The following is a 13,850-nucleotide window of genomic DNA, read 5'->3' as shown; positions in this document are numbered from 1 at the left end:
AGGACTATAGTATGTTATAGATACTTCAGTCCCCAGAGGTCTTAACCTATAGAAGGACTATAGTATGTTATGGATACTTCAGTCTCCAGAGGTCTTAACCTACAGAAGGACTATAGTATGTTTAGTCCCCAGAGGTCTTAACCTATAGAAGGACTATAGTATGTTTAGTCCCCAGAGGTCTTAACCTATAGAAGGACTGTAGTATGTTTAGTTCCAGAGGTCTTAACCTATAGAAGGACTATAGTATGTTATAGATACTTCAGTCCCCAGAGGTCTTAACCTATAGAAGGACTATAGTATGTTATGGATACTTCAGTCCCCAAAGGTCTTAACCTATAGAAGGACTATAGTATGTTTAGTCCCAGAGGTCTTAACCTATAGAAGGACTATAGTATGTTTAGTCCCAGAGGTCTTAACCTATAGAAGGACTATAGTATGTTTACTCCCCAGAGGTCTTAACCTATAGAAGGACTATAGTATGTTTAGTCCCAGAGGTCTTAACCTATAGAATGACTATAGTATGTTTAGTCCCAGAGGTCTTAACCTACAGAAGGACTATAGTATGTTTAGTCCCAGAGGTCTTAACCTATAGAATGACTATATGTTTAGTCCCAGAGGTCTTAACCTATAGAAGGACTATAGTATGTTATGGATACTTCAGTCCCCAGAGGTCTTAACCTACAGAAGGACTATAGTATGTTTAGTCCCAGAGGTCTTAACCTATAGAATGACTATAGTATGTTTAGTCCCAGAGGTCTTAACCTACAGAAGGACTATAGTATGTTTAGTCCCAGAGGTCTTAACCTATAGAATGACTATATGTTTAGTCCCAGAGGTCTTAACCTACAGAAGGACTAAGGTATGTTTAGTCCCAGAGGTCTTAACCTACAGAAGGACTATAGTATGTTATAGATACTTCAGTCCCCAGAGGTCTTAACCTATAGAAGGACTATAGTATGTTTAGTCCCAGAGGTCTCAACCTATAGAAGGACTATAGTATGTTTAGTCCCCAGAGGTCTTAACCTATAGAAGGACTATAGTATGCTATAGATACTTCAGTCCCCAGAGGTCTTAACCTATAGAAGGACTATAGTATGTTTAGTTCCAGAGGTCTTAACCTAGAGGACTATAGTATGTTTAGTCCCAGAGGTCTTAACCTATTGAAGGACTATAGTATGTTTAGTCCCCAGAGGTCTTAACCTATAGAAGGACTGTAGTATGTTTAGTCCCAGAGGTCTTAACCTATAGAAGGACTATAACTCCTGAGAGTCTAGGGGGGAACCATAAACCTGCCTCTCCAACTCTCCCTGACCTGAGTGTGTTAACTCCTGAGAGTCTAGGGGGGAACCATAAACCTGCCTCTCCAACTCTCCCTGACCTGAGTGTGTTAACTCCTGAGAGTCTAGGGGGAACCATAAACCTGCCTCTCCAACTCTCCCTGACCTGAGTGTGTTAACTTCTGAGAGTCTAGGGGGAACCATAAACCTGCCTCTCCAACTCTCCCTGACCTGAGTGTTTTAACTCCTGAGAGTCTAGGGGGGAACCATAAACCTGCCTCTCCAACTCTCCCTGACCTGAGTGTGTTAACTCCTGAGAGTCTAGGGGGGAACCATAAACCTGCCTCTCCAACTCTCCCTGACCTGAGTGTGTTAACTCCTGAGAGTTTAGGGGGGAACCATAAACCTGCCTCTCCAACTCTCCCTGACCTGAGTGTGTTAACTCCTGAGAGTCTAGGGGGGAACCATAAACCTGCCTCTCCAACTCTCCCTGACCTGAGTGTGTTAACTCCTGAGAGTCTAGGGGGTAACCATAAACCTGCCTCTCCAACTCTCCCTGACCTGAGTGTGTTAACTCCTGAGAGTCTAGGGGGGAACCATAAACCTGCCTCTCCAACTCTCCCTGACCTGAGTGTGTTAACTCCTGAGAGTCTAGGGGGAACCATAAACCTCCTGAGAGACCCCATGCCATGATTAGATAGTGAAACAACACACCAATCTCTTTCATAATTTTTTAAACAATAAAGGCAAATTTACGAACATTTCTGTAAAGTGATATATAGCGTTTTGGAATGAAACTCTTCTTATGTTTCCCCATCTGAGATCAGAGTAGATGAGAGATGTAATGTTTGTCTCTGTTGTGTTGAAGACCAATCCAAAAAACAGCACTGTCTCTAGTCATTTTTCCTCTCCCATTTTCTCATTTCTTTTTGTTCATAATCCGTAGGCTAATCCTTTAGTCCATTTTCATAGTCCTAAAACAATATTAAACAAACACAACGTTCCCTCCCTGTGTGTGTGTGTGTGTGTGTGTGTGTGTGTGTGTGTGTGTGTGTGTGTGTGTGTGTGTGTGTACTATAATCTCATGTTTTGTCCACAGAAACCAACAGGAGAGGTCAGAGTCAGAGATTCTCAGTGGTCAGTCTTCCCTGAGTCATCAAACAGACCTGGACTCCATATTCAGTGTATGTGGTCCTGTTATGAACATTTGTTTTTGTTTTCCTCAAGTAAAGTTGATCTGTCAATCATTCATTAATGTGTTAATGAGAAAGCATTTCTTCTCTGGCTTAACTTATTTACTTGATTTATTTTAGTTGCTTGAAGAGAAAATGATGACATTTGTGAAGAACGAGCTGAAGATGTTCAAGAGGATTCTTAGTCCAGAACTCCCAGAAGGCTTTGAGAGTCAGAAGCAGGATGAGGAAGTGGTGCATGCTGAAGATGAGAAGCAGGAGAGCAGTGCCAGAGAGGGGGCTCTGAAGATCACACTGCACGTCCTGAGGAAAATGAACCAGAAGGAGCTCGCTGACACACTGGAGAAATGTAAGATCTGTCTGCCTCATGTTGAATGCTGTTTTATAACATTTAAAAGCTGTAGCTAAAGTACAGCTAAAGTAGCTGTGTAACTCAATGATATTGTAGCAGCCTTAACACAACACCTAGTGACCTCATCAAGTAGCAGCAGGGATGTGTTGTGTTGATTAATTTAGAGAGAGACAGAGAGAGACAACATTAATAATACCATCAATAATACCAATAATAATATTATAATCAGTCACACCAGTCTGTAATGCATTATGAAAACATTTACACATTTATACAGTCAGATAAGAGAATAAATGATTATAATTTAAAATGTTATAACAGTCCTATAATACTGTAGGCATTAAAACAGACGTAATATTAATATCCTCTGTGTTATTTCTTCATTCAGATGAGCTTGCTGTGATTTGCCAACGTGAACTCAAATCTAATCTAAAGAAGAAGTTTCAATGTGTATTTGAGGGGATCGCTAAACAAGGAAACCCAACACTTCTCAATAAGATCTACACAGAGCTCTACATCACAGAGGGTGGAACAGGAGAGGTCAATAATGAACATGAGCTGAGACAGATTGAGACAACAACCAGGAAACAAGCAAGACCAGAGACTGCAATCAAATGTAATGACATCTTCAAACCCTTAACTGGACAAGACAAACGTATCAGAACTGTGCTGACAAAGGGAGTCGCTGGCATTGGAAAAACAGTCTCTGTGCAGAAGTTCATTCTGGACTGGGCTGAAGGAAAAGCAAATCAGGATGTTCAATTTGTGTTTTCATTCCCTTTCCGGGAGCTGAATTTGATGAAAGGGGACAAACACACTTTCATTGAACTTCTCTATCACTTCTCAATGGAAACCAAACAATCAAGAATCTCCAACTACGACAAGTACAACGTTCTGTTCATCTTTGATGGTCTGGATGAGTGCCGACTGCCCCTAGACTTCCAGAAGAACAAGATCTGTTGTGACGTCACAGAGTCAACCTCAGTGGATGTTCTGCTGACAAATCTCATCAAGGGAAATCTGCTTCCCTCTGCTCTCCTCTGGATAACTACCCGACCTGCAGCAGCCAATAGGATCCCTTCAGAGTGTGTTGACCAGGTGACAGAGGTACGAGGGTTCAATGACCCACAGAAGGAGGAGTACTTCAGGAAGAGATTCAGTGATGAGGACCTGGCCAGCAGAATCATCTCACACATAAAGACATCAAGGAGCCTCCACATCATGTGCCACATTCCAGTCTTCTGTTGGATTTCTGCAACAGTCCTTGAACACATGCTGAAACATAAGAGAGAAGAGATGCCCAAGACTCTGACTGAGATGTACACACACCTTGTGGTGTTTCATACCAAACAGAAGAATGAAAAGTATCTTGGGAAAGAAGAGACAGGTCCACACTGGAATAAAAAGAGCATTCTGTCACTGGGAAAACTGGCTTTTCAACAGCTTGTGAATGGCAATCTGATTTTCTATGAAGAAGACCTGAAAGAGGCTGGCATTGATGTCAATGAAGCCTCTGTGTACTCAGGATTGTGCACTCAGCTCTTTAAAGAGGAATGTGGGCTGTACCAGGACAAGGTGTACTGCTTCGTGCATCTGAGCATTCAGGAGTTTCTGGCTGCAGTATATGTGTTCCTCTCATTCATCAACAACAATGAGAATCTAATGGATGAACTGCAGTCAAAATCCAGGAACTTTTCTATGAGGATCAGACAAAGTCGTAAAGTTACTTTCTACAAGAGTGCTGTGGATGAAGCCTTACAAAGTGAGACAGGAAACCTGGACCTTTTCCTCCGCTTCCTTCTGGGCCTCTCACTGGAGTCCAATCAGAAGCACTTACGAGGTCTACTGACAAAGACAAGAAGCAGCTCACAGAGCCATGAAGAAACAGTGATGTACATCAAGGAGAAGATCAGGGAGAATCCCTCTCCAGAGAGGAGCATCAATCTGTTCCACTGTCTGAATGAACTGAATGACCATTCTCTAGTGGAGGAGATCCAAAGCTACCTGAGATCAGGAAGTCTCTCAGAACCCAACCTGTCACCTGCACAGTGGTCAGCTCTGGTCTTTGTGTTGCTGACTTCAGAAAAGGAGCTGGATGTGTTTGACCTGAAGAAATACTCCAGATCAGAGGAAGGTCTTCTGAGGCTGCTGCCAGTGGTCAAAGCCTCCAGAGCTGCTCTGTGAGTAAATAAAATGACATATAAGAACTAATTATCAGGAAGAAATATTCAGTTTAGATAAAAATATGTATTATAATATGTATATAATATTATATTGAATAACATATTGAATCAGATATTCAATCTAGTATTACAAAAATATTATTATAAAAATATGTATTATTGAATAACATATTGAATAAATGCATTGATTTTCACATTAGTATAACAATATGACCATACAATTCTAGGAGACGGAAGATTAATTTATATGCTGTTTGAGAGAATAAACAAAATTCATTTGCCGTTGTCCTTCTACACTACTTGTTAATTTAACAGTGTGTTTGTGAAGTCATGATGATCTCTTTGCAGGCTGTCAGGCTGTGGAGTCACAGAGGAAGGCTGTGCTTCTCTGGTCTCAGCTCTGAGGTCAAACCCCTCACACCTGAGAGAGCTGGACCTGAGTAACAATGACCTGAAGGATTCAGGAGTGAAGCTGCTCTCTGCTGGACTGGAGGATCCACACTGCAGACTGGAGACTCTGAGGTCAATATTCCTGTAGTTGGTCAACAAGTGATAACTGTTCACCAGAACAACATGTGTTTACCAGACACACAAAGTCCACACCACATGCGTTTGGACAGTGAAGGTTAGAGTTTTAAATGTTTTAAATGTGGTGCTATGCTCCAGCATTTTGGATTTGAGATGTTTCATATTAGGTGACAGTACAGAATGCCACCTTTTATTTGAGGGTATTTTCATACATATCTGTTTTACCATTTAGAAATTAAAGCACTTTCTGTACGTAGTTTTACCATTTGAAGAAGTCTCAATTATTTGGACAAATTCACTTATATTGTATTAAAGTAGTCATAAGTTTAGTAGTTGTACCATATTCCATGCCTGCAGTGATTACATCAAGCTTGTGATTCTACAAACTTGTTGAATTCATTTTTCAGTTTGTTTTGGTTGTGTTTTGGATGTTTTTCCTAATAGAAACGGATTGGTGAATAATGTCCTGTCATTTTGGAGTCACTTCACTTGTATTGTCAGTAAGAATAGAAGATGTTTCTGAACACTTCTACATTCATGTGGATGCTACCATGATTATGAATAATCATGAATGAATCGTTAATGATGATGAATGAGAAATTTACAGAGGCACAAAGATCAGATCCCCTTTGTTATTGGTTATATTCTGTATACTTCTGGCCCTTCTTTGGACACTGTGTTAACTAACCTCCAGACGAGCTTCAATTCCATACAGCTCTCCTTCCGTGGCCTCCAACTGCTCTTAAATACAAGTAAAACTAAATGCTCTTCAACCGATCGCTGCCTGCACCTGCCCGCCTGTCCAGCATCACTACTCTGGACGGTTCTGACTTAGAATATGTGGACAACTACAAATACCTAGGTGTCTGGTTAGACTGTAAACTCTCCTTCCAGACTCACTATAAGCATCTGTAAGGGCTGTCGTGAGAGAGAGACCAAGGTGCAGCGGAGTTAGTGTTCATCTTGGAATTTAATAGAACAAAAGAGAACAATACAAAAATGAACAAAAACACGACAGCAAAACAGTCCTGTTAGGAAAATATCTAAACAGAAACAATTACCCACAAAACCCAAAGGAAAAACATGCTCCTTATGTGTGACTCCCAATCAACAACAACGAACTACAGCTGTGCCTGATTGGGAGCCACACATGGCCCAAAACAAAGAAATACAAAAAACATAGAACGCCCACCCAATGTAACACCCTGGCCTAACCAAAATAAAGAACAAAAAACCCCTCTCTATGGCCAGGGCGTTACAGCATCTCCAATCCAAAGTTAAATCTAGAATTGGCTTCCTATTTCGCAACATAGCATCCTTCACTCATGCTGCCAAACATACCCTTATAAAACTGACCATCCTACCGATCCTCGACTTCGGCGATGTCATTTACAAAATAGCCTCCAACACTCTACTCAACAAATTGGAGTCTATCACAGTGCCATCCGTTTTGTCACCAAAGCCCCATATACAGTGGGGGAAAAAAGTATTTCATCCCCTGCTGATTTTGTACGTTTGCCCACTGACAAAGAAATGATCAGTCTATCATTTTAATGGTAGGTTTATTCGAACAGTGAGAGACAGAATAACAACAAAAACATCCAGAAAAACTCATGTCAGAAATGTTGTAAATTTATTTGAATTTTAATGAGAGAAATAAGTATTTGACCCCCTCTCAATCAGAAAGATTTCTGGCTCCCAGGTGTCTTTTATACAGGTAACGAGCTGAGATTAGGAGCACACTCTTAAAGGGAGTGTTTCCTAACCGCAACTTGTTACCTGTAAAAAAGACACCTGTCCACAGAAGCAATCAATCAATCAGATTCCAAACTCTCCACCATGGCCAAGACCAAAGAGCTCTCCAAGGATGTCAGGGACAAGATTGTAGACCTACACAAGGCTGGAATGGGCTGCACGACCATCGCCAAGCAGCTTGGTGAGAAGGTGACAACATTTGGTGCGATTATTCGCAAATGGAAGAAACACAAAAGAACTGTCAATATCCCTCGGCTTGGGGCTCCATGCAAGATCTCACCTCGTGGAGTTGCAATGATCATGAGAACGGTGAGGAATCAGCCCAGAACTACACTGGAGGATCTTGTCAATGATCTTAAGGTAGCTGGGACCATAGTCACCAAGAAAACAATTGGTAACACACTACGCCGTGAAGGACTGAAATCCTGCAGCGCCCACAAGGTCCCCCTGCTCAAGAATACATATACATGCCCGTCTAAAGTTTGCCAATGAACATCTGAATGACTCAGAGGACAACTGGTGAAAGTGTTGTGGTCAGATGAGACCAAAATAGAGCTCTTTGACATCAACTCAACTCGCCGTGTTTGGAGGAAGAGGAATGCTGCCTATGACCCCAAGAACACCATCCCCACCGTCGAACATGGAGGTGGAAACATTATGCTTTGGAGGTGTTTTTCTGCTAAGGGGACAGGACAACTTCACTGCATCAAAGGGACGATGGACGGGGCCATGTATCGTCAAATCTTGGGTGAGAACCTCCTTCCCTCAGCCAGGGCATTGAAAATGGGTTGTGGATGGGTATTCCAGCATGACAATGACCCAAAACACACGGCCAAGGCAACAAAGGAGTGGCTCAAGAAGAAGCACATTAAGGTCTTGGAGTGGCCTAGCCAGTCTCCAGACCTTAATCCCATAGAAAATCTGTGGAGGGAGATGAAGGTTCAAGTTGCCAAATGTCAGCCTTGAAACCTTAATGACTTGGAGAAGATCTGCAAAGAGGAGCGGGACAAAATCCCTCCTGAGATGTGTGCAAACCTGGTGGCCCACTACAAGAAACGTCTGACCTCTGTGATTGCCAACAAGGGTTTTGCCACCAAGTACTAAGTCATGTTTTGCAGAGGGATCAAATACTTATTTCCCTCATTAAAATGCAAATAATTGTATAACATTTTTGACATGTGTTTTTTCTAGATTTTTTTGCTGTTATTCTGTCTCTCACTGTTCAAATAAACCTACCATTAAAATTATAGACTGATCATTTCTTTGTCAGTGGGCACACGTACAAAATCAGCAGGGGATCAAATACTTTTTCCCCCCACTGTACTACCCACCACTGCGACCTGTACGCTGTCGTTGTCTGGCCCTCACTTCATACGTCGTCAAACCCACTGGCTCCAGGTCATCTACAAGACCCTGCTAGGTAAAGTCCCCCCTTATCTCCGCTCACTGGTCACCATAGCAGCTCCCACCTGTAGCACGCGCTCCAGCAGGTATATCTCTCTGGTCACCCCTAAAGCCAACTCCTCCTTTGGTCGTCTCTCCTTCCAGTTTTCTGCTGCCAATGACTGGAACGAACTACAAAAATTTCTAAAACTGGAAACACTTATCTCCCTCACTAGCTTTAAGCACCAGCTGTCAGAGCAGCTCACAGATTACTGCACCTGTACATAGCCCATCTATAATTTAGCCCAACTACTTCTTCCCCTACTGTATTTATTTATTGAAGTTTAAGTTTTGACCAATAAGGTCGCTTGTTAAGTTGTGGCCAATGGGAGTTGACCTGGTTAAGCCTGGGGAAAAAAGACGTTGATGAAAGGATGGTCGTTTTACCTCAGGACGGTTGGTGAAGAAAAATTATAAAAGAAGACGACAGAACTAGAACAAAACCCATAGCTACTAAGACATGAAGGGAAATACATGTTTTATTTAATAAAAGAGTTGTTATAATTTAGTTAAAACTTAGTAAAGACTGAAGCTACAGTCTCGTCGTGGAGGTATTAGCCTAGAGGTTAGCCTAGCATCGTGTGACACCGGGAGATAATTGCTTGGGAAGCTTAACGAGTTCGTGTTGCCATGGGGATATCGGTTACTAAGGAGTACTGTCTGCATGGGGAGCTGTGTTGCCATGGGGATATAGGTTACTAAGGAGGACTGTCTGCATGGGGAGCTGTGCTGCCTTGGACTTGGTGAGGAAACCTGCATGGAACTGCCATACTTCGCTGAGGGAATATCTACCAAGTCGTGAGTAACCACAATGTGAGGGGCTTAATTTGGACACGGGTTGTGCACAACTCATTGGGGTTTATTATTTTTTATTTCTTTTAAAATAAAGGTGAAATAAATAAATAAATTGGTAATGGTGAGAGGTTAGCATGTTTTGTTGTAGGCTCTGTTATTGGTAATGGTGAGAGGTTAGCATGTTTTGTTGTAGCCTCTGTTATTGATAATGGTGAGAGGTTAGCATGTTTTGTTGTAGCCTCTGTTATTGGTAATGGTGGGAGGTTAGCATGTTTTGTTGTATCCTCTGTTATTGGTAATGGTGAGAGATTAGCATGTTTTGTTGTAGTCTCTGTTATTGGTAATGGTGAGAGGTTAGTATGTTTTGTTGTAGTCTCTGTTATTGGTAATGGTGAGAGGGTAGCATGTTATGTTGTAGCCTCTGTTATTGGTAATGGTGAGAGATTAGCATGTTTTGTTGTAGCCTCTGTTATTGGTAATGGTGAGAGGTTGGCATGTTTTGTTGTAGCCTCTGTTATTGTTAATGGTGAGAGGTTAGCATGTTTTGTTGTAGCCTCTGTAACTCTCTCACTCATTATTATTCATGATCTTTCTCAATCATGGCAGTCACAGGCTTGATGTCGTCATTGCAGTCAAAGAATATGGGACCAAATACTAAACCGTTGACTATTTTAATACACTATGAGTGAATTGGTCAGAAAACATGTGACTTCTTTAAATAGGGGGACTAGATACAATCTAAATCTGATACCTCACTGTCTGTCTTTTGACTGATACTGATTTTAAACTGGTCTGGTCAGTCTACTCAAATATTTGTACTATACATGTTTCTATCTGCAGGCAAAACTTTGATAATTTGTCATTTATATTATGATACATTAATTTATGAATATATATTGCAGGTTTCAGGACGCTGATATATCTGAATATGTTGAAGAAATATACTGCCACTATTTTCACCACCATAGAATAGCAGTGTGATTTTAATATGATTTGACTCTTTGCAGGCTGTCAGGCTGTCTAGTCACAGAGGAAGGCTGTGCTTCTCTGGTCTCAGCTCTGAGGTCAAACCCCTCACACCTGAGAGAGCTGGACCTGAGCTACAATCACCCAGGAGACTCAGGAGTCAGACTGCTCTCTGCTGGACTGGAGGATCCACACTGCAGACTGGAGAAACTCAAGTATGTTGAGGGTTTATGTCAATGTTCATATCAGACATGTTTGACTTTTCAGGCTAGTTAAGACATACATTCTGACCACCACTTGGACAAAGTTATATGCTGTGTGTGTGTGTGTGTGTGTGTGTGTGTGTGTGTGTGTGTGTGTGTGTGTGTGTGTGTGTGTGTGTGTGTGTGTGTGTGTGTGAGAGTGAGTTCAGGTGTGTCCCTCAATGACTGTCTGTTCTTCTGCTTACCGCTACAGTGTGGAACATGGTGGAGAGAACACAATGAAACCTGGACTTAGAAAATGTGAGTGTTGACTGCTGTGAAGAATATGACTAAGAAAAAGTCTTAATTCAAGTTAAGTCAAAGACCACCATCATTACTGACTTGGTCATATTAAATATCATCTGTAGTTCTACAGAAGCAGAAATCAGGGACACCAACGTTTACAAAGAGTTGATATGACTGTGTGTGTGTGTGTGTGTGTGTGTGTAATTATTGTGAATAAGTGTGTATTATGTTACCATACAGTATAACATGATCATTCAACAAGTCTCAAGTTACCTTAACTTCTCCTTTTGATACCTAGAAACATCTACATTAAATGAATTAGTGAAAAGTGAGTAAACATTCTAATGTGAATGATGATGATTTCTAATATTGTGTCTGGTTTCATCCATCAGATGTCTGTGATCTCACACTGGACCCAAACACAGTAAACAGACTCCTCTCTCTGTCTGAGGAGAACAGAAAGGTGACATGGAGGAGAGAGGAGCAGCTGTATCCTGATCACCCAGAGAGATTTGAGGACTGGAGACAGGTGCTGTGTAGAGAGGGTCTGACTGGGTGCTGTTACTGGGAGGTAGAGTGGAGTGGGGGAGGGGCTTATATAGGAGTGACATATAAAGGAATCAGCAGGAGAGGAAGGGTTGAGGACTGTTGTATTGGATACACTGACAAGTCCTGGAGTCTGTTCTGCTCTGACAACAGTTACTCTGCCTGTCACAATAATATCTCCACTACCATAGACGTCCCCTCCTCCAGCTCCCACAGAGTAGGAGTGTATCTGGACTGGCCAGCCGGCACTCTGTCCTTCTACAAAGCCTCCTCTGACACACTGACCCACCTGTACACATTCACCTCCACATTCACTGAGCCCCTCTATCCAGGGTTTTGGGTTCATTATGTTGACTCTTCAGTGTCCCTGAAATAATAACTGGACACACACACACACACACACACACACACACACACACACACACACACACACACACACACACACTGGACACACACACACACACGACACACACACACACACACACATTGGACAAACACACACACTGGACAAACACACACACACACACACACACACACACACACACACACACACACACACACTGGACAAACACACACACTGGACAAACACACACACACACACAGGACACACACACACACACACACGACACACACACAGGACAAACACACACACACACACACACACTGGACAAACACACACACACACACACACACACACACACACACTGGACACACACACACTGGATACAAACACACACACACACACACTGAACACACTGAACACACACACACACACTAGACAAACACACACTGGACACACACACACACACTGGACTCACACACACACACACACACACACACTGGACTCACACACACACACGACAAACACACACACACACACTGGACAAACAGGACACACACACACTGGACACACACACACACAAGACACACACACACACACACTGAAAACAAACACACACACACTGGACTCACACACACACACGACAAACACACACACACACACTGGACAAACAGGACACACACACACACTGGACACACACACACAAGACACACACACACACACACTGAAAACACACACACACACACTGGACACACACACACAGGACACACACACACACACACTGAAAACACACACGCACTCACTGGACAAACACACACAGGACACACACACACACACACAATTGGACACACACACACACACACACTGGACAAACACACACACACACACACTGGACAAACACACACACACACTGGACAAACACACACACACTGGACACACACACACACTGGACAAACACACACACATACACACACACACACTGGACAAACACACACACTGGACAAACACACACACACACTGGACAAACACACACACACACACACTGGACAAACACACACACACACGACAAACACACACACACACACACACTGGACAAACACACACACACACACACACACACACACACACACACACACACACACACACTGGACAAACACACACACACACACTGGACAAACACACACACACACACACACACACACACTCACACTGGACACACACACACTGGATACAAACACACACACACACACACACACACACACACACACACACACACACACTGGACAAACACACACACACACACACTGGACAAACACACACACACACACACACACACACACACACTGGACAAACACACAAACACACACTGGACAAACACACACAGGACACACACACACACACACACTGGACAAACACACACACACACACACTGGACAAACACACACACACACACACTGGACAAACACACACACACACACTGGACAAACACACACACACACTGGACAAACACACACTGGACAAACACACACACACACACACACTGGACAAACACACACACACACACACACACACACTGGACAAACACACACACACACACACACAGGACAAACACACACACACACTGGACAAACACACACACACACACACACACTGGACAAACACACACACACACACACTGGACAAACACACACACACACTGGACAAACACACACACACACACACACACTGGACAAACACACACACACACACACACACACACACTGGACAAACACACACTGGATACAAACACACACACACACACACACACACACACACACACACACACACACACTGGACACACACACACACACACAGGACACACACACACACACACACATTGGACAAACACACACACTGGACAAACACACACACACACACACACACACACACACACACACACACACACACACACTGGACAAACACACACACTGGACAAACACACACA

The 13,850-nt window shown here is 42.8% G+C and overlaps 1 protein-coding gene across 1 annotated transcript; it reads left to right on the top strand.

The window, feature by feature from the left end:
• Nucleotides 1-2,599: 2,599 nt before the first annotated feature.
• LOC115183213 (NLR family CARD domain-containing protein 3-like) lies at nucleotides 2,600-11,902 on the top strand (the record flags this gene model as incomplete). The annotated part of the gene is made up of 4 exons (XM_029744548.1): nucleotides 2,600-2,819; nucleotides 3,211-5,002; nucleotides 5,354-5,513; nucleotides 11,384-11,902. Coding segments are annotated over 4 exons (2,691 nt in total), but the record flags the coding sequence as incomplete, so codon positions are not given.
• Nucleotides 11,903-13,850: the final 1,948 nt, after the last annotated feature.

This window comes from Salmo trutta, unplaced genomic scaffold, assembly GCF_901001165.1.
Source record: "Salmo trutta unplaced genomic scaffold, fSalTru1.1, whole genome shotgun sequence".
NCBI classification, from domain to species: Eukaryota; Metazoa; Chordata; class Actinopteri; order Salmoniformes; family Salmonidae; genus Salmo; species Salmo trutta.
Note: the sequence above shows the minus strand (reverse complement) of the source record. Positions and strands in the feature narration are given on the sequence as shown.